Source organism: Lithobates pipiens, unplaced genomic scaffold (assembly GCF_037356315.1).
Source record: "Lithobates pipiens isolate NorthernLeopardFrog02 unplaced genomic scaffold, aLitPip1_a1.2 Scaffold_13, whole genome shotgun sequence".
Lineage (NCBI taxonomy): Eukaryota > Metazoa > Chordata > Amphibia > Anura > Ranidae > Lithobates > Lithobates pipiens.
This window is the reverse complement of record NW_027507718.1, coordinates 131,322,588-131,344,936: the sequence shown is the minus strand read 5'-3', so window position 1 is coordinate 131,344,936 and position 22,349 is coordinate 131,322,588. Positions and strand designations below refer to the sequence as shown.

The 22,349-nt window shown below is 46.7% G+C and overlaps 1 protein-coding gene across 1 annotated transcript in view; it reads left to right on the top strand.

Moving 5' to 3' along the window:
* NCLN (nicalin) overlaps positions 1-3,041 on the top strand; it is a 54,399-nt gene extending 51,358 nt beyond the window's left edge. The window contains exon 15 of the mRNA XM_077475582.1: positions 2,574-3,041. Within this exon, the coding sequence (XP_077331708.1) occupies positions 2,574-2,633 (60 nt within the window). The 3' untranslated portion in view covers positions 2,634-3,041. The remainder of the gene's footprint in view (positions 1-2,573) is intronic.
* The last annotated feature ends 19,308 nt before the right edge of the window (positions 3,042-22,349 follow it).

Here is a 22,349-nt window from a genome sequence, read left to right as displayed (position 1 = left end):
ATCAGGAAATTGTTTTGCCTTTGTTCTGTGGGTCCCCAACCAATCCAAAGATAACAGAATTCCACCAACTGTATGTGAGAGTCTGTGTCTTGCGGTATCTGGAATTGTCAAAGCATTCAAATAACCAATGCTCTATTTTATATTCAGGAAAAAAATTGGGGTTCTATGCTTCGAGAGGCACAATCACAAGGTGAATTAAACAAGCTATTGTGGAAGCTTACAAAATAAAAAAAAAGGAATGTCCCTTTTACCCCATGGCTCACTCCACACGGGCACTAGCGGCTTCTTGGGCAGAGCGAGCTGGATCGACACCAGAATAAATCTGTCGAGCAGCAACATGGTCAAACTACTCAACTTGATTATGAAGCATTATAGATTGGACTTGATCTCAGCGCAAGACCACGCTTTTGGGATAAACGTCCTCCAAGTTGTGTTATTGTTATCATTCATGTTCTCTAAAAAATGATCAAGAAATCCTAAATTATGCCAGGGTATGTAAACTTATGAGCACAACTGTATTTTATAACAAAGTGGAAAAGGTTGTTTTCTTTTTTCAATTTTTTTTGTTTATATAATAAAAAAAAGTGGTGATCAAATGCCACCAAAATCTGTGTGGAAAAAAGTGACGTAAATTTAATTTGTGTGATCGCGCAGTTGCCAGTTAAAGTAGTATAGCAAAAAATGCCCGCCCTACTCGTGAACGGGGTAAAACCTTCCGGAGGCCAAAGATGTTTGGATTCACATATTTTAGTTGTTTTACAAATGCATGAGGCCACGTGCTAAGGGGACGTGTTTCTCCTTAACATTCACCAAATTTGCATACAGATCTTGAACACGTGTGAGAGACAAAATTGAACGTAGATGCATAAACATTTACTGACAATGTGCTCAAAGTAATATTAGCTAGCTGTATGAAATTCACTTGGGAAAACTGCTCCAACTCTTTGAGAAATGATCACCAAGGGTTGACTGGAAAAGGTGCTGTTTACCATGGTGGTAAGTTTTAGCTTTGCGTAATGTGGGTGAACATGGTAAATGTTATAAGCTGTCATTTTACAATAGATCTCTTGACAAAGGATTTTCAGATGAAATATTAACCACACTGTATCTACTCCCTTTTATTTTACTTAGCTTTGCTTAGATGATAAACTATACAGGCCGCACATAATATAGAAAGTACTGCACACCACAGAATGTTTTTCCCATGAGAAAAACCCTAGATTAAATCTAGGGAATGTCTATATAAAAAAAAAAAAAAATTACTTTTTGCCACATCAAATCATTCAAGGACTGGCCTACATTCTCCCTCCACTCCCTTCTACATGGAGGGTGTCTTCATTGTTCCTAAGGCGACTTCAGGTGGTGGGACCCGCTTCAACTTTTCTGCAAAAGAGATATGCATTTTTATATGACCTGGGGTTAAAAGCTCCTAGAATGCAGTACAGAGAGATACAGCGGCTAAAATAAGTATTGAACACGTCACCATTTTTCTAGGTAAAATTATTTCTAAAGGTGCTATTGACATGAAATGGTCATTGCATGTGGGTAACAACCCATGCAATCTATACAGAGAAACCCAGAAATAAATAAGTTCAGAAATGAAAGAGGATGTAAACCCTGATGGGTTTACTTCCTCTTTGATTCCCTGCAAAGGTAAAGCATAATGGACTACTAGTCACCGCTGTCCCCATGTGCACGGAGCCTCCATCTTCTTGGTGGGTCTCACTGCTCCGGCGCTGTCATTCGACGGAGCCGCGATGAGGTCACTCCCGCGCATGCGCAAGGGAGCCGCCACTCGCGGCATATCGCCGTTAGCGGCGCGATCAGTGCTCATGCGCCGTAGACAGCGGTGCCTTTTGGCACATATCTCCTAAACCGTGTAGGTTTAGGAGATATTTCTTGGACCTACAGGTATGCCTTAATCTAGGCTTACCTGTAGGTCAAAGTGGTTTGTAAGGGTTTAAAACCACAGTTGTGTAATAAAAATGGAATGACACAGGGAGAAAGTATTGACACGCCAACTGAAATGTAATACCAGAAAATCCTTTGTAATGACAGCTTCAAGATGCCTCCTGTATGGAGAAACTAGTCTTCTGTGTGCAGCGGCCCCCCTAATACATACCTGAGGTCCTTCTCTGTCCACGAATGTCTCAGCTGTCCAAAATTCTCCTTCCTGATTGGCTGAGACACAGCATCGGTGCCATTGGCTGCCACTGCTGTTAATCGCAGTCAGCTAGCCAATCAGGAGAGATGGGGGGGGGGGGGGGGGGCAGGTCAGGGCTCCATGTTTGAATACACACAGGGAGCTGTGACTCAAGTCGGGTGCACCCATTGCAGGCTGCTTGTTGTGGGGGCACTGAACAAGAGAGGGGGACCCGAGAAGAGGAGGATGCGGGCTGCTCTGTGCAAATCCACTGCAACAGGGCAGGTAAGTTTAACATGTTTTGTTATTTTTATAGGGAAAAAAATGAGACTTTACAATCCCTATACGTAGTTAAGGATTTAGAAATTGTTAAATGGTTGTTACACTAATCAAATCGTGTGTTTTTTTTTTTTTGGGGTTTTTTTTCCAGAATTTTGGAGTTCTTTACAGACTGGTCCAAAGAGTTGCATGGAAGCCCAAACAGGCCTGAGAACACATTCCTAAGCTATGGTTAACTATCTAAAAGCCTGGTGATCCAGTATTTTATTTATCTTCAGCACTGGAGTTTGAAGGTCAACATAAACTCTGTTGCATGGATATCAACTGTATCATCACTCCTTTCTTTACTAAACTGCATAGAACATGATGGAATATGCTCAATAGACCTGGTGGCACTGTGTTGCAGTTTACGTCCATGTGAAATGGACCAATCATTGCGGGTACTCAGGATGAATATAATGTGGTTTAAATATTTATACCAGGGAATCCCCCCACCATTTGCCTTTATTTTGTTTTTGTTTTAAATCATGCACTGACTCCCTCCCTGTTAATTCCTTGGTCATTAATGTTTAATTAAAACGGATTGATGGTTAATATTAAAGGATGAAAAACAAAAATAGTAATGGTGTTGGTTTTGTAATGTTGACTTGACATATAAACCCCTTGTGCATTATTTTGTCACACTCATGTCATCATATCATCTCAATCATCCCACAAACCAGTGAAACTGGCAACTTTAAGGACCTGCATTGGTTTGTGAGGTTGAGGGATAGTAAAGCTCCACATCAGAAAAAGTAACGTCAATTAGCACAGTGCACCTATGATCATGGCACTCAAGGCACGCATAGACATTTTGTTCTTAAAGAGACCCCGTCAGCAGATCTTACTTTCTTTATCATACATCACGGGACACAGGCTAATATTCACTGTTATACACCATCTCTAGGTGAATGGAAACTTGTAGAGACAAAGTTTTAGACAAGAAGTCCGCCCCTATATAACCCTTCCCATACAGGAAGTACTTCAGTTTTTCTACCAGTGTCTGCAAGGTGGACGGGCACATTTGTTGAGCTCTCTGAGCTCCAGGTCTTTAGTCCCAAAAAGGGTTCTTAAATCAATCAAGGGATTGACCGATCTAATCCAATTTGATGAAAAGCTTTTATGCTTAATTAAATGGTATTCGAGCCTCGCAAGGATCCTGCAAGGTTTTGCCTGTAATAAGACCTTCGAGCGCTGGATAGTGGAATCCTGGACACCACAGAGCTAAGGCATTCCTGCAGGGTGCTGTACAGGTCCAAGGGAGTGGACCCTAAAACATGAAATGGTACTTATTCCTTGAAGGTCCCCAAGTGACAGAACCTGCCTTGATGGGGTGAAGATTAGACTTGGTTTCCACTAGTGCCCTGTGCCTGGACGGGTAAGTAAACCCCTTATTTACTTATTGTGGGGTGCCCTGGTGAATTTAACAATCAGTCAAGCTAGCTAGAGGCTGGATACCTGTGTGCGGTGACCACAGGGGGGGAGTTTTGGGCAAGCTGTGAGTGTTTGCAAAGAGTAACTTTTTTTTTTTTTCCTTGTCTTGGCTGTCTTTGTCTTAATAAGTGGTCCGTGCATGAGGGTGTGCCATTGCACATCTTGGTTCTCCACTGTGCATGGGCGTTCGCCAAAGTGCACACGTGTTTGCGGCTGTTTGGCGGCCATGACGCACGCGGCATCGTCACAGGCGTTGCACGCGCACACAGCTGCAGCCTAAACTTGTCGATCGAAGACTTAAGTCCTATGCAAATACAGCCCCGCCCATTCGTCAGGGACACATGCATGCGCGGAACGTCCCGACGCTGGTGCGCATATGCCGTAGACATCGGTGCCCGGTTTTTGTAAAATATCTCCTCAACCGCGTAGGTTAAGGAGATGGTTCTTGCACCTACAGGTAAGCCTTAATCTAGGCTTACCTGTAGGTTAAAGTGGTCCCAAAGGGTTTACAAACACTTTAAGGTACAGAGGAGATAAGACAATTTGATAGAAGTGGATTACCAGCCACTTTAAGTTGCCTCCTACAGAGGTTTCTGAGGCCTGAGCTGCACAGGCTTTCCCCTTACACCCACTGTTGGAACAGGCAGTATATGCTGATTGGGAACATCCTGACTGGATTTTCGTTCATCCTAAAGAGGTTTTCCTTTTTATAATCCATGGAGGAAAAGTTTGTAAGAAATGGAGCATGCCAGCCTTAGATGTGGCAGTCTCCTCCTTAAGGCCGGGTTCACACCACAGCGATGCGGGAACGCCGCGAATCCGTGGCGTTTTCCCGCATCGCACACCTCCCGCCGGCAGTTCACACTGCCCTATGCGGACGGCTGGGAGTGTCAATGTTATGTTAATGACACCCCCAGATCCGTCCGCATATCGCAGTGCGATCTGCCGACTCGCACAGGAATCGGATCGCATGGTGTGAACCCCCATGCGATCCGATTCTGTTGCGGACCAAAAAAAGGGTCCCGTGCGAGTTTGCTGCGGGAGCGCTGCGAATTCAGCCATACTATCTGTATGGCTGAACTCGCAGCGCTACGGAGATCGGATGTGATTTGCTGTGTGAATCACATCCGGATCTCCCCCCCCCCCCCCCCCGCAGCAGTGTGAACCCAGCCTAAACAAGAACTTAAAGCGGAACTGCAGTAATTTTCATCTTTCCATCCATTAAAAATCCTTTGCCCTTGTTTTTGACTTTGGATAGTAGATTTTTTTTTTTCTGCCAGTAAATACCTTATACAGCCTACTTCCAGTTTCTTGTCTGGTAAAAAGCCTGGGCTTATGACAACAGGCACAGCTCGCTCGCTCTCACTCAGTTTGCCAGAAAGGGAGGGTCAGTCATAAGAGGGCCAATGAGAGCTGCAGAGCTGGAGGTGTCTGTAAATCCAGGTGAACAGACAGCAGCTTCAGCTGCCCACAGTTAAAATGGATGCAAAGTGGAGTATAGAATCACAATATATATAAAATATGCAAAGTAGTTGGAGGGAAGCTTCAGAATGTCAAAGATGTTTTTATTACAAATTATTTGAGAAGACTAAAGTTCCTCTTTAACTTGTATGGTGGATAACGCACAGGACTTGAAGGACCCTGTTGACAAGAAACTGGAGTCACTATTAAAGGCTTCCTTTTCTTTGGCCTGTTCAGCTATTCTGCCAGTTGTCGCAGCAATTGGAGTCTGCCAGTCCTTTAAAGCAGTGGTCATCAACCCTGTCCTCAGGGCCCACTAACAGGCCAGGTTTTAAGTATTACCTTGGGGAGATGCAGACTAGAATACTGCAATCACTGAGAAGCAAATGATATCACCTGTCATGTATTTCAGTTATCTTGCAAACCTGGCCTGTTGGTGGGCCCTGAGGACAGGGTTGATGACCACTGCTTTAAAGGATCAAGTCAGATGGCCTGACAGGCCTAACCAAGAGGATGATCCTGCTGAAAGCAGAACAGATATACCTTGCGTGCTGTGTTTTGCTGTTGATACGTTGAAGGATTCAATACAGCAGGTTTCTTGTTTGGCTCTCCTGTACACGTGCAGTTTTTTTAATTTATTTTTTTATTGGTGTGAGAACTGGTCAGCCAAGCTTCCTTTTGTAAGAAGTTATTGGCAATGGGGGACATTTGATTTGGATTAGTATATCAAAAATTTCTGGAGGGAAGAGCTCTCCATTTCATGTGAAGAGAAGGACCAGGCGTACCTCTAAATGCTTCCTCCGGGGTCTCAGTGCCAAGGGAGTTATGCCGCAAACAGGGCCCTAGAGCCAGAGGCAAGCCCCAGGGCCAGAAGAAACCCTGGGTCCAAAACTTTTCTAAACCTGGCACCAAACCCTCCTTTTGAGGGGATGCCATCACTCTATCGGGTGGGGGGGGAGGCTGCTGCACTTTGCATTTGGAGAACAGTGGTTCAGGACGAGTGCGTTAACTTGACAGTATCCCACGATTACAAGCTTAGGTTTCTAAGGTCCAGCGTTCCCTTGGATCCTCCAAAGAGAAACTTATTGTTTCAGGCACTAGATCATTTGGTGTATCAGGGAGTGATTATACAGGTTCCTGTATCTGAAAGGGGTGCAGGGTTTTATTCTAACCTGTTCATGGTTCAAAAACCAAACTGGGATACAAGGCCCATTTTGGATCTAAGATCCCAGAACCAGCACCTAATAATCAAGTCCTTTCGGATGAAGTCTGTCCGCTCAGTAGTAGCCTCGCTCCTGATGGCAGACTTCTTAGCCTCCATCGATATCAAGGACATGTATTTACACGTACCTATTTTTCAGCCTCATCAGAGGTTCCTGCTATTTGCAGTAGAGAAACGTAATTTCCAGTTTGTGGATCTCCTCTTTTGGGCTTGCCGCAGCACCCGGGTGTTCACAAAGGTCCTAGCACCAGTACTGTTTTTTTAAGGGCCCAGGGAATTTTGGTGCTCGGGTACCTGGACGACCTGCTCAGAGATCACTCACTACAGGCTCTAGCCTGCCCAGTGCAGTATTTAGAGAGCTTGGGCTGGGTCATAAATATCAATGTCAGCCTTGAGACCAGCTCAGTCTGAAGTATTTAGGTCTGATCCTAGATATGGTCCAGGCAAGAGTATTCTTGCCACCCATAAGGATCTGCGCCCTGAAGGATGAGGTGCATCAGATAAGGGGCAGCAGGCAACCCTCCATTCGGCTCTGAGTCTTCTAGAAAGGATGATGTCCTCCTTTGAGGCAGTGACCTATGCCCACTCCCATTCCAGGCCTATATATCCTGTCGGCTTGGAACAGGAGAGGGCAAGCCCTGGATTATACCATGTTCTCGCCTCTGGCGCGTTTAAGCCTAAGCTGGTGGTTGCAGGATCAGAACCTGGGTAAGCGAAGATCCTTTCTTCCGGCGTCTTGGATAGTACTGACAACAGATGCCAGTCTCTCAGGCTGGGGAATGACCCTAGAGGGGCTCACAGCTAAGGCGAGATTGGTCACGGGCAGAACAGAGCCTGCCCATCAACATCCTGGGGTTCCGGGCAGTTCGCCTAACCCTACGGTCCTGGAAGGTGGAGCATCATGACTGCCCTATAAGGGTTCAGTCCGACTTTGGCACTGCAGTGGCCTATATAAACCACCAGGGCGGGGCCGGTTCTATCGGCAGCTCGTATCCCAAGGGGTAGAAAACTGGAAGACAGTTTAGCTCAGCCGCCAGCAGACCGGCCTGGGGGAATGGTCCGTACACCCAAGGGTGTTCCAGGAAATTTGCCAGCGTTGGGAATGGCCAGATGCCGATATATTGGCATCCAGTTTCAAAAACAAGCTTATGTCAGTGTGTGTCCCGAACAAGGGATCCCCTGGCATGCTCTGGTAGTTCCATGGAGCCAGTTCTACCTGGTTAATGCTTTCCCCCAATCCCTCTCCTTCCACATTCATTACGCAGGGTTTGGAGAGCGGGGGTTCCAGTCATTCTGGTGGCACCATCTTGGCCCAGAAGACTTTGGTTCCTGCCGATTGTGAGATTGGCAATAGATGGGCCATGGACGTTTCCGTGCCACCCCGATCTACCTTCTCAAGGTGCTATTTTCTACCCCAATTTACAACCTCTAAATTTGAAGGCATGGCTATTGAAGCCAGGATGCTGAAAGATTGTGGCATCTCGGGACCAGTGGTGTCTACCCTAGTGAATGCTAGGAAAGTGGCCACTATGAAGATCTATCATAAGGTCTGGAAGACTTGCATTGCTTGGTGTGAAGACAGAAAATGGCATCCTCGGAAATATGTGATTAGGAGAATTCTCCCTTTCTTTTGATTCATCACAGGACACAGAGCCATAGTAGTTACTATGTGGGTTATAGGCCACCTTCAGGTGCTGGACACTGGCACACCCTAAGATAAAAAGTGCACTCCCTTATAACCCCTCCCACTAGACTCGGCTCGATCGTGGTCTCGGGATGCAGCAGTAAGGACGCATTTTCTCTGAGCTCCGGTGCTGACCCCACTAAAATAGCACTCATTTGCTGCATGAGCACTTCCACCCTCCCGGGGGAGATGGGTAGGAGAACCGGCAAGTCCCTGCCGAAGAAAGGTGCACCCGAGGGCTCTATGAAGAGATTCCTGGCCGATGTGGGGGACATGGATGGCCTAGGCCGCTCTCCTCATAACACGGGCGTGAACACAAGCTCCGCCCCCCGCCATAGGCCTGAGCGCAGATCGCAATCCCCGGCCTCGTCGGCAGGCTCTGAGGGAGAAGAGAGTGGATCCAAACGCTTGGAAGTGGCGGCCCTGGTGAGTGGACTCCCCACCAAGACGGAACTGGCTTCAATGCTACTGGGGCTTGAGAAATCTATTAAGGAAGTATCCGCGGTCCGATCGGACCTTGCTCAGGTTTTGGACCGGGTGGAAGAGACGGAGCAAAGATTGGACAGACATGCGACCGCAATTCACTGCAAGCAACCACCCGCTCACTCGCCATCGCACACAGGACGGCCCTCTATAAGATCGAGGACCAAGAAAACCGTAACAGACGGAACAACATCCGTATCAGGGGGCTCCCGGAGGTGACTGGTGATGAAGACCTCCCAACGGTAAGGGGCATCTTTAACGGACTTTTGGGTCTGGCGGCGGATCACCCCTTAAAAATCGCCTTTACAGGGCTCTCTGCCCACGCAACCTCACAGTTGAAACCCCACGTGATGTGATCTGCAGGGTGCACTACTTCGAGGAGAAAGAACGCATCATGAAAAAAATCAGAGGGTCCCGTTTTGGACTTCAATGGGGCATCGCTCACCTTCTTCCCTGATCTTGCCAGGGAGACTTTTTGGAGCGTCGCAGGGCTCTGCGACTCCTAACTGAAAAACTGAGCTCAACCTCGATTAATTACCGTTGGGGTTTCCCTGCTGCCCTGATTGCGCACAGAGACGGGAAGACGGCGGTTCTTCGGTTTCCAGAGGACCTGGAAAAATTCAGCCGGAACTACCTGGATGGCAAGAAGGCATCCCACCTCTACCAAACAACCCTGAAGTGACCTGGCAGAAGGTGAACTGCAAGCATTGCGTCTCATCCACTAGCCCTCCTATTATGCAAGCATAGATGTGTGGAGGCGTGTCAGACTGCATTCTCATATCTACCTGCCCGGTCCGCTATTTCTGCCTTCCTGGCCCCGCAAGTATAACACTTATATTTTTTTTTTTGTTTTTTGCATCAAGTTCCCTATGATGCCTACCGGGGGCCAATCTTAGCAGAGCGGATCTGCTTTATGCCAACGGTCAGGACCTCAATGACAGTTCATGGGGGATACCCCTCAGAGATAATATCCCATTACCCCTGGTATATGGTTCTAAAATTTGAATATTATTGGATGTTGCTCTCAGTTCATTGGTTACGTATACTTTGTGCTATCTTTTTATGTGATATTATGTTCCTTGTAATTTGGGGTGAGAGCCGGGGCTGCGGCCTGTAGTTTTTGCCCTGGTGGGCTGCGGTTCTCTGCTGGCTAGCTCCCCTTGCTCTCCCTCTTGGGGGCGTCGGGCGGGTCTGGGCCCCCGGGCTCCTGCCGTTTTGTTGGCGGGGGGGGTCCGGGGGTGAGGTCCCGGGCGACTGCCCCTTTACTGCACTGCAGTCAGTTGCATGCACATGCTGCCTTAGACCCAGAACGGTCTGTGTTGCATATGTTACATGTGTTGCAGGTGATGGCTTGTAAACTGTCTTTTCTCTTTTTCTTTCCTATCTCCTCTTCTTCACCTCCCCTCCATTCCTTATCCCCTCTGCCTCCGGTCCTACTCACTAGTGATCTATTATATGCAGTATCCTCTGGCGCATCCCCATGGCCACTGTGGACCTAATATCATTGAATGTGAGGGGTCTTCACGCACCGGGTAAGCGGCACAATTTGTATCGTGAACTGGGTCACCTGCGGAGGGACATTGTCTTCCTACAGGAGACCCATCTTACTCACACCACCTCGGTGAAATTATTTTCCCCGCAATATCAAACCTGGTACTATAGTCTATCAGATGTACATAAAGCGAAAGGTGTGGCCTTTGGGCTCCGCAGGGGAACCCCTTTTCACTTGGTAGAAAGGTTGAGTGATCCTCACAGACGTTTTCTGTTCCTTAAGGGTAGCCTGGGTGGACTGCAATGCACGTTAGCAACCTTATATGCCCTGAACCGTGATCAAGCTACCTTTATCGCAACTACTCTTGGGAAATTGAGGTATTTTGCCTGCGGATACGTAATTCTTGCAGGAGATTTTAATATCCCATTGGAACCGAGTCTTGACACGTCCCTGGGGAAGTCCTCGGTTCCTCATAAGCGACTTGCATATATCCGTAAGCGTCTATTTTACGGCCAGTTAATGGACGTATGGCGGGTGATGCATCCGCGGGCAAGAGACTACACCTACTACTCTGGCGCCCATCAATCCTATTCTAGGATTGATTTTTTTTCTTTAGACCATCACCATCTTTCCCTATTGAAGAAGTCCGAAATTGCTAAATCACCCATCTCCGATCACGCTCCCATTTTGCTTACCCTCAATATCTCTTCGATACCCCAAAAACTGACCAATTGGAAACTGAATGAAAATCTTTTTAGTGAGGAGGTAGACAGGCTACGTATGAGGGAGGAAGTAAATCAATATTTTGTAGACAATACCCACCCGGACATATCACCAGGCGTACTCTGGGAGGCCCATAAGGCCCATATGAGAGGTAAATTCATGGAACTGGGAGCCAGACGGAAAAAATTCACACAGTTACGATCTAAGCTGTTACGAGAAATGAGTGCCTTCGAGTCACAACACAAGGCCAGTCAGGCGCAAGCAACGCTGCATACATTAACGGTAAGACGAGAGGAGCTGAAAGCTCTGTATCATGAGCAGTGAAAACAGGGTGCCTGTAGGGTGTCACAACGGTTCTATGAATGGGGAAATAAACCGGGGAGGCTCCTGGCTCGTTCCCTACAACAGGAAAAAAAACAGGGCTTTCATAGACATCTTCTGACGCTCTCATGTATGAGACCACAGACAGACAGTTTCATGCGTTTTATCAACGCCTATACCACGTCCCTCAATCTGTGACAGACTCGGAGACTAAGACGACCCTGATCCGAGACTATCTACAGCAGGCCAACTTACCCAAACTTAACTCGGAGGTCCTCGCCTCATTAGACGGAGAGTTCCCTCAAAGAGTTTTGTCTGGCGCTGAAGACCATGGCGAGTGGCAAGGCCCCTGGACCCGACGACTTTACAGCCTTTTATTATAAGACCTTTGCTGATGCCTTGCTACCTCGCCTCTCCTCTTACGCTAATGCGATTTCAGTGGGGGGGACCATCCGACCATAAACTTTACACGCACATATTTTGGTGATTCCTAAGTCGGGGAAGGACTCTAGTTCATGCGGGAGTTATCGCCCTATCTCTCTCCTGAATATAGACGCTAAATTGTACGCCAAAGTCATCGTGAACAGACTTTTACCCCTGCTCCCACGTTGGGTCTCCAGCAATCAGACAGGTTTATACTGGGAAGGGAAGCACGTGACAATGCCATACGTACCCTGTCCCTGATGGCATTCGTGAGGGGGTCCACCCGGCTACTCTCTACAGACGCGGAAAAAGCGTTTGACAGGATGGACTGGGAGTATCTTATGACAACCCGGTCTCACTTGGGAATCAGCCCGTTTCTTCTCTCACATCTCCGCCTTATAACACACCCCCCCCCCAGCCCAAATCCGCAGAAATGGCTCCTTAAGCGACCCCCATTACACTCTATAATGGCACGCGTCAAGGATGTCCCCTTTCACCGATTCTTTTCGCTTTATCCCTGGAACCCTTCCTCTCGACAATCAGACACAACCCAAACATCCATGGTATTACTGTTGGTGACCTAGAACATAAATATGCGGCCTACGCAGATGACATCCTGTTTTACATAGAACAACCCCTGATTTCTCTTCCCAATTTGATGTCTGCCTTCTCAAAATTCGGTGCCCTATCCAATTTTAAAATGAATATGTCCAAATCGGAAATCCTAAACATCTCCACCCCCAGTAGGACTGTAGCCCTCCTTAAAGACTCCTTCCGGTTTAGCTGGCAAAAATACAAAATGAAATATTTAGGCATATATCTCAGATCCAAACCCACGACTCTCTTCCGTGCTAATTACATACCCCTTCTTAATGCAATTAGAGTGGATTTACAAAGATGATCCCAAGCTGCACATTCTTGGTTGGGGAAGATTAGTGTGGTAAAGATTAATATTAATATTCTGCCCAGGCTACTGTTTTTGCTCCAGATGCTTCCAGTTGGTATTCCTGCTGGCTTTTTCATGTTAATAGACTCATTGCTAGGGAGATATGTTTGGAACAGAAAACATCCTAGATTGTCCCGAGCCCTTCTAGCCAGACCTAAACGGTTGGGGGGCTTGGCTTTACCTAACATTAAACTTTACTTTTTAGCTACCGTATTAAATAGGATATCGGACTGGAAATACCACAAAGATTCTAAATTGTGGGTTACACTCGAACTGTCGCTCAGCGGTACGGACCTTTTTACTCAGATCTGGATCCCCAAGAAACTTTGGTCACTGGCATCCACATCCTCCCCTCTCACACATTCTACCCTGTGGATCTGGGATTCTATCTGTAAGAAACACAACTGGCTATATAACTCCCCCCTTTATGCCATTGACTGGCCATAACTATTTCCCTCCGGGAAACGTAGATCCTAGAATTCATTCCGGGAACCTGGGCACTATACCCCTTTTACATCACGTTACCAACCGGACAGGAATTGTGCCTCTGTCTCAACTACTGCCTGTCTCAAGAGCAACGCCCATGGATCAGTGGACTTATCGTCAACTGGCTGCTTTTGTTCACTCTCTCCCGAAACCACTACGTTCATCAGCCGAATTAACACAGATCGAATCGGCCTTCTCAGAGGATCAGCCGGTAGAGAGACCAATATCCTTTTTCTACCACTCTACAGCTGCTGTTGATCAATGGTCACCCCTCTTTTTTGACCAACTGGGAAAAGGACATTCATAGTGAGTTGTCGGAGGCACAAAAATCTATTATTTTATCTATGGCCCATGTGTCATCTACGGCCTCTAAAGCAGCAGAAGAAAACTACAAACTGTTGACGAGATGGCATTATACCCCAGCAGTCCTACATAAGTTATTTCCACAAACGTCACCTCTCTGTTGGAGAGGATGTGGGGAACATTCCACACATGCTCATATTTGGTGATATTGCCCGCTCATTCGCTAGAGGTGCGCATCTTCACTGGCCTCACGAATCGATTTGATTGCGATTATCAGGTCAGCGATTAGATTCGATTCCGCGATGCATCACGATTACTGTGCGCGGTTTTCTTAAAAAAAAATATAAAATTCAAGCAGTCAGGACAACTTAATTTTTTATTTTATATGTTCTTAAAAAAAAGACAACACTGTGCATGCAGCAAAGTCTAATCACAGCAGACAACTTAGAGGAGTTCCAGGCTTCCAACCCCCCCCCCCCCCCAAAAAAAATACTACAGGAGATGGTCGGAGACTGCGGACATACTACAGGAGATGATCGGAGACTGCGGACATACTACAGGAGATGATCGGAGACTGCGGACATACTACAGGAGATGATCGGAGACTACGGACATACTACAGGAGATGATCGGAGACTGCGGACATGATGCGCTGCTGCCATGGAGACAGAGACCAGTGCTATCAAATTTCGGTGCCAGGAAAGCAACCCTGGTTGTTCGCCCACTGGTCCACTGTCTGAGGATTCCCCCATCCACCTGGAATGTGTAGATGGGTGAATTGGATCATATTCTTTTTCCAGTGTAATGACAAAAAAAGCGATCAATGTATGGACTGCATAAGTGGTTTAGGGGTAACTGGATCTTGGAAGAACAGAGAGGGGTAGGGAGACAGAGGAGAGAAAGGGACAGTTCAGTTATCAATGTGTAATGAAAAATGCAGAGCTCACTGATTCAGGGAGGAGGCTGGAAGTTCTCACAGCTTGGAATGTGTAGCTGCTGCTGTTCATATCTCCCGCACACACCCCACTCTCCCCCCCCTCTTACCTCTTCACAGCTGTAAATCGGGATAGGAGAGTGGGCGGGCCAGGCAGACACGGGGAGAGAGAGGTGGGGCAGCTGTATGCAGTACATTCATTGGTCCCTTGCTGGGAGGGGGGGTGAACTTCGCTGGGCTGTGTGAGACGAGACACTCAAACTCCGCTGCAGCCACCAGCCTCTAAATGTACAGACTGATCATCCTGTCCTACCGACGGGAGAAATCAGTGTGTTTGTTTTTTTTTTCTCTGTCACAAGGATAATGGGAGGCTGGAAACAGTGCATTGTCCCTCCCACAGTGCAGGATCAGACAGACAGCTACACTGATCTGTCTCTCAGCTCTGCGCCCGCCGATGGGGAGATGAGAGGGGTGTCTACAGCTCCAAATCCCGAGGCGGGGGAGAGCCTGGGTGGGGGCAGCATGCTGAAGCCAGATCATTGACGGGGAAAGGCTCAGCCAGCCGAGCGGTGGCTTGTCATGACCGGCAAAGACACTGCTGTGCGGGGAGGAGCGAAAATGACATCATACATAATCGATTCTCCTGGCTAACCGCATCGATGCCAAATCGGGAAGGGCAAAATGGCGAAGCATTGATGCGGCGATCATTTACAACACCCCTATCGCTCGCCCCTATTGGCTAACTATTCTACACTGGGTGAAAGAAATTCTAGGTTTTGAGATGCCCAATGACCCATGGGTCATACTTTTTCATTGTACAGGCTCACCAGCGGGATCATACAAAAAGTCTCTGACTCCACACTTGATCAACACTGCAAAAGCACTTATCCCGCGTAGTTGGAAACAAACTACTGTACCCTCTTTACGGCACTGGTTGCTGGAGGTGGATTGCATATACCATTTGGAAGATCTCACTTACTCCCTCCGGAATAAGTCTGATCTGGGGAAAAAGATTTGGTCTTGCTGGTTAGTCTTCAAATGTACATCTGTATATACGGACATTATGTCGCAAAATAGGTGAGATAGGTTACTAGCATAAATTTCTTCCTCCTCCTACACCCCCCCCCCCCCCCCCCCCCAGACCATCCTCCCCCTTTCTTCTCTCTCTATCTTTCGTTCCCCCACTTGCTTTCTTTCAGCTTAGTTTGATAAAAGCTAATTGTCGTAGCGAGAGACTGCATTTATACTGTTTTAGCCCAAATTTTATGTTCGTGAATGGCCTTTCTGCTCGGAACTCTTGGGCTCAGATCCTAAGTGGTTAACTAATGTCGAGTTACTGGAGATGTGGTGTCCTATACCTTGTTAACCGTCAATTGCAGTCCATGTCTCTCATTATGTACTTTGTATTCTATTTGCCAAGCTCTGGTTCATGTTCTTTTTCAATAAACATAAATTAAACAAAAAAAAATAACCCCTCCCACTACTGGGAGTACCTCAGGTTTTTTTCACCAGTGTCTAAGGTTTTGGTCACGAGTAAAGATGTGCATGCTGAGTTCCACTGGAGCAATCCTTGCTGGGGCTAGCCATCCTGCCATATCAATTCAAAGTGTCTCTTTAGGCTGAATTGAATGGTACCCGGGCCTCGTATCCAAAGAAACAAGGTTTTGACTGTAAACGCTTCTCTTTTTAGAGTGCTGAACCCCGGGATCAAGTACATTCGGTAGTAAGGCCATAAAGTTTTACTGGCTGGAGATGCTATTACAGGTCTAGGATTGTGGGTTTCCTCAAGGATCCCCAGCTCCTGAAGGTTTAACGGAACTCACTGTGAAGGGTGAAGATTGGGTCTGTTGGTTTACCACAGAAAACCCTGCGATGGGAAAGGTAAGTTGAGTTTTTCTAAAAAAAAATTCTTATGAATGTCTCCTTTAAAATCAGTAAATGCTGTCACCACTGGGGGCTTTATTGAGCACTCACCGCCTCACGCTCAGAGAGCACGCTGTGTCAGAAGAGCTGGGATGCTTCTTCCTCCAGCAGACAACCTCCGGTATGCTTGGGGGGGGGGGGGGGCTCTTCTCCCCACCTGACACCCTCTGTGCTGATTGTCTTCCCCTCTTTCTGGGGGAAAAGATCTTTAGATTTTTTTAAAGAAATAACTGGAGTGAACGGCACGTCGCTCGGCGACTTAGACCCCCGATCCATTCTGCTCCATCCCGTGGGTCCCATAGGACCTGGAGCCTGCCGCTCATGTGGGAAAAGGCTTATTTTTAAAAATAAGGGGAGAAGCTGTAGATAACGTGGGGGGGGGGCGTGGGCTAGCACGGCATTGGTGTCCTCTGACATCCAACACGAGAAGGCATGGTTTAAAAGGCGCCATTTTGTGTTGTTGCAGGCTGTAGAGTGACACGAGCAAAGGTGGCATTAAGAGGTTTGGTGGCGCAGGCATTACCTTTGACACATTTTACTGTTGCATCAGGCTGGGCATTAATAGCAGCAGCAGAGCTGGACTATTGCTCAAGCAGTGAATGCATTCCTTCTGGTAGTACCTCTGCTTTGTGCATCAGGCAGTGAGTGAAAGGGGGGTAAAAAAACACCTCCGAAAGCCTCTAAGAAGGTCTGTTGTCGCACGACAGCCTAGATCCATCTCAAAAAAGATGGCATTCCCCTCCTGAGAGTGATGTGGCCGGTCAGAGTGAGCCATCAGGAGGGGCTGGTGTTGCAGCTGCTCTTGACACTGCAGCCCCTGTGTATATCACTAAGGAGGTTTTTTCTTCTACCATTTTAAGTTTGGAGCAAAAGATTGATGCTTTAATCGCATCCCAGAGTGGACCTAAGCATAGCAGATCTCTGTCCACTGCTCAGGACTCTCATGCTGAGGAACAAGGGGCGAGAGATAATGAATTTCTCTCAAAAGATCAGGAAGAGGCTGATGACTACTCTTCCAAAGATCCTAACATGGAAGGATCGGCTTCACAGGAGAGACTGTTGGTACACTTGCTCACTAAATTAGTCCACTCAACTTTTTTATGGCCTGTTACGCAGTCAGTCGATGAGCCCACCTTTGGTTTTGGGGTCATTAAAGCCTCCCCAATCTGATTCCTTTCCTATCCATTCATGGCTAAAGAAGCATATGTATTCTGAGTGGGAGCACCCAGATAAACAGTTTTTTCCTCCTAAAAAGTTTTCTATACTTTATCCTATAGAGGAAGAATTCTATAAGAAATGGGGGATTCCAGCAATTGATGCTGCTATATCCTCTGTAAACAAAAACCTGATTTGTCCTATAGACAATGCTCAAATGTTGAAGGATCCAATAGATAATTTGGAATTTCTTTTTAAAAACATTTCTCTCACAGGTTCAATCGTTAAGCCTCCATTGGCAGCAATTGGGGTATCTCAGTCGTTTAAAGGACCAGTTTGTAGAGGTACTCAAAATTATTCTTGATCAGCAGGCCCAGGAATTGGCTGGTATATCAGAAGCATTGTAGCATTACGGTAGACGCTATGAAAGATTCTATTCTCACGGCTCATGCTTAGGGCTGGTGCATGTGCGTAGAATCCTATGGTTGAAAAATTGGTCAGCCATGTAAAAAGCTCTTGGCCAGTTTCCCATTTCATGGTCAACGGTTATTTGGAGACGATCTGGATAAGTATATCCCAAAAATTTCTAATTGGAAAAGTTCTCTTTTACCAGTTAAGAAGAAGTTTAAGCGTTTTTCCTTTTAAACATGCGTCTTCTCCAGTGCCAGGGCCATCAGCCTCTAGGCAGTCTCGACAGCCTCCACCGTCAGGTTCAAGAGGTAGACCACAAGGTCAGTCCCAGGGCCAAAAAAAGGACCTGGGACAGGAAACCCAAGGAGAAAAATACTAAAGCCTCTTTATGAAGGGGCGCCCCCCGTTCACTCGAGTGGTGGAAGGCTTCTACAGTTTTCAAAGATCTGGCAGGAACAATGTCACGACAGATGGGTGGCTTCCTCAATTTCTGTAGGTTAAAAACTAGAGTTCTGAGAATTCCCATTTTCTCAGATCAAACGTTTCCAGAGACCCAGGGAAAAGGAAGTCTCTCTTTCTGGCTTTGGATCATCTCTTGTCTCAAAAGGTGTCTCAAAAGGTGAGATCAGTGGATCCCATAGAAGGGCAGGGGTCAGGGTTTTATTCAAACCTCCCCGTTTTTGGTACCGTGAAGAGGTCAGACCCATTTTAGCTCTCAAGGATTTAAAGCCGTGTTTGAACAACCGTTCCTTTTGCATGGAGTCAATCCGATCAGTAGTCTCCATCCTACAGGGAGGAAAATTTCTGGCATCAATTGACATCAAGGATGCTTATCTCCCATGTGCCAATTTTCCCCGCTCACCAGAAATTTCTACGATTCGAGGTAGAAAATCTTAATTTTCAGTGTGTAGCTCTGCCTTTCGGTCTGGAGTGTTCACAAAGATCCTGGCCCCTCCTTTAGCCAGGTTAAGGGCTCAAGGTATAATAATACTCGCCTACTTAGACGATCTAACCTTGCTAGATCAGTCGGTAACCCGCCTAAACCAAAGCTTAGTCACAGCAGTAAGTTACCTAGAATTCCTAGGCTGGATTCTCAACCTAGAGAAATCCTCTTTAAAACCATCAAGGAGATTGCAGTACTTGGGGCTGATCATAGATACAGTTCAGAAGAGGGTGTTCTTACCCCAGGAAAGGATTAGTTCCATAAAGGGAACTGATTCAGCTTGTCAAAACAAAGAAAAGTCCTTCTATTCAGCTTTGCATGAAGTTGTTAGGAAAGATGGCTTCTTTTGAGGCCATTCCTTATGCGCAGGTTCATTCAAGGCTGCTGCAAAACAGTATTCTGTCACCTTAGAACAAAAAGATCTGAGCTTTGGACTTTCCAATGTGTTTATCCCCCGAAGTGCGTCAGAGTCTCAATTGGTGGTTGAAGATTCCTGGATATCAACAAGGGAAATCCTTTCTACCAGTCTCCTGGAGGGTGGTAACGACAGATGCCAGCCTTCTGGGCTGGGGAGCAGTCCTGGACAAGCATCTGTCCAACGGAAGTGGTCCAAATCAGAGAGGACCTTGCCCATCAATATTCTAGAGATTCGGGCAGTATGTTTGGCCCTAGAGGCCTGGACACTCAGACTACGGAATTGTCCTGTCAGGATCCAATCTGACAATGCCACGGCTGTGGCCTACATCAATCACCAAGGGGGCACGGGAAGTCATGCAGCCCAAAGAGGTGAATTGTGTTCCATCTTGGGCAGAAAACTTTCCTTGCTTAAAGGCGATTTTCATTCCAGGGATGGAAAATTCGCAGGCGGACTACTTGAGTCACCAACAGTTGTTTCCAGGAAAATTGTCCCTTCACCCAGACATCTTTCTGTCGATATGTCAAAGATGGGGTGTTTTGGGTGTGGATCTGTTTGTGTCTAGATTCAACAAGGTTGACAACTTTGTGTCAAGAACAAGGGATCCGCTGGCATACGGAACAAACGCCTTGGTCTTTCCATGAAATCAGTTTTTACTGATCTATGGGTTCCCTCTCATTCTACTGCTTCAGCACCTTCTTCGCAGGAAGGGAAGGATGTGATTCTTGTGGCCCAAGAGATCTTGGTTTGCCAAGATCATAAAGATGGTGGTAGGGAACCCTTGGACCCTACCACTATGGCCAGACTTTCTCTCGCAAGGTCCATCCTACCTTACAAACGCTAAATTTAACGGTTTGGCTATTGAGTCCCACATTCTCAAGGACCATGGGCTGTCACCTTCAGCAGCTTTTACTTTGGTTAATGCTAGGAAGCTGGCCTACAGAGTCATATACTATAGAGTCTGGAATGCATATGCCTCCTGGTGTGAATCCAGGAGTTGGCACCCCATAAAATATGTCATAGGTAGCATCCTGGAATTCCTACAGGTGGGATTAGAAATTAAGCTGGCCTTAAGTACTATCAAGGGCCAGGTGTTGGCCTTATCAGTATTTTTTTCAATGACCACTTGCTTCATGCTCTCTGGTTCGTAACGTTATTCAGGGGTAACATGGATTAAAATCCTCCATTTAGGACACCCCTGAGCTCTTGGGACCTGAATTTAGTCCTGTTGGCATTACAGAAACAGCCTTTTGAGCCTATACAGGATATTCCCTTAGTTCTTTTGACAAGGAAAATATTTTTTTTTGGTTGCCATATCCTGTGCTAGAAGAGTATCAGAGTTGGCAGTTCTTGTGAAGAGCCATATTTTGATTATTCATATGCATATCTATGATTAGCCCCAAGTACTGCAATCTCCTAGATGGTTTTGAAGAGGATTTCTCTAGGTTGAGAATCCAGCCTAGGAATTCTAGGTAACTTACTGCTGTGACTAAACTTTGGTTTAGGCGGGTTACCGACTGATCTAGCAAGAGTAGATCATCTAAGTAGGCGAGTATCATTATACCTTGAGCCCTTAACCTGGCTAAAGGAGGGGGCCAGGATCTTTGTGAACACTCGAGACCGAAAGGCAGAGCTACACACTGAAAATTAAGATTTTCTACCTCGAATCATAGAAATTTCTAGTGAGCGGGGAAAATTGGCACATGGAGATAAGCATCCTTGATGTCAATTGATGCCAGAAATTCTCCTCCTTGTAGGATGGAGACTACTGATCGGATTGACTCCATGCAAAAGGAACGGTTGTTCAAACATGGCTTTAAATCCTTGAGAGCTAAAATGGGTCTGACCTCTTCACGGTACCAAAAACGGGGAGGTTTGAATAAAACCCTGACCCCTGCCCTTCTATGGGATCCACTGATCTCACCTTTTGAGACACCTTTTGAGACAAGAGATGATCCAAAGCCAGAAAGAGAGACTTCCTTTTCCCTGGGTCTCTGGAAACGTTTGATCTGAGAAAATGGGAATTCTCAGAACTCTAGTTTTTAACCTACAGAAATTGAGGAAGCCACCCATCTGTCGTGACATTGTTCCTGCCAGATCTTTGAAAACTGTAGAAGCCTTCCACCACTCGAGTGAACGGGGGGCGCCCCTTCATAAGGAGGCTTTAGTATTTTTCTCCTTTGCCCCATTTTGGTACCGTGAAGAGGTTTGAATAAAACCCTGACCCCTGCTCTTATATGGGAACCACTGATCTCACCTTTAGACCAGAGATGATCCAAAGCCAGAAAGAGACTTCCTTTTCCCTGGGTCTCTGGGAATGTTTGATCTGAGAAAACGGGAATTCTCAGAACTCGTTTTTCGTTTTTAACCTAGAGAAATTGAGGAAGCCACCCATCTGTCTTCACATTGTTCCTGCCAGATCTTTGAAAACTGTAGAAGCCTTCCACCACTCGAGTGAACGGGAGCGCCCCTTCATAAGGAGGCTTTAGTATTTTGCTCCTTCGGTTTCCTGGCCCAGGTCCTCTTTTGGCCCTGGGACTGACCTTTATGGTCTACCTCTTGAACCTGACGGTGGAGGTCGTCGAGACTGCCTACAGGCTGATGGCCCTGTCACATGTTCTTATTAAGACACTGCCTTTGAAGTAGCTGCTGTTTTAGGTGCAAACCAACAATTATTGTATGTTGAGTGCGATTCTTGAACCTGTAGCGCTGAGGTGGGAGGAATTGAGTAGCGCAATTTTGTTTTTCTTCCCTTGTGTCTATTTACCAGATTCTACCAAATAGATGTAAAGGGTCATGAGGATATCGCCTTTGGGCGCAGTGTACTGCAGGCCATAGTATAACTCCTCTTGTCTCTTGGTGCCCTACTTTTGTGTCTCCCTCCTTTCAGTTGCCATTGCTATGGGACATCCCATATAGTAACTACTATGGCTCTGTGTCCTGTAATTATAACCGCTTACCTGTAAAATCCTTTTCTTTGAAGTACATCACGGGACACTATAGTCCCTCCCTCCTTTGGTATACACGTGTATTTCTTTTCTACAAAACTGAGGTACTACCAGTAGTGGGAGGGGTTATATAGGGAGTGCACTTTTTGTCTTGGGGCGTGCCAGTGTCCATCACCTGAAG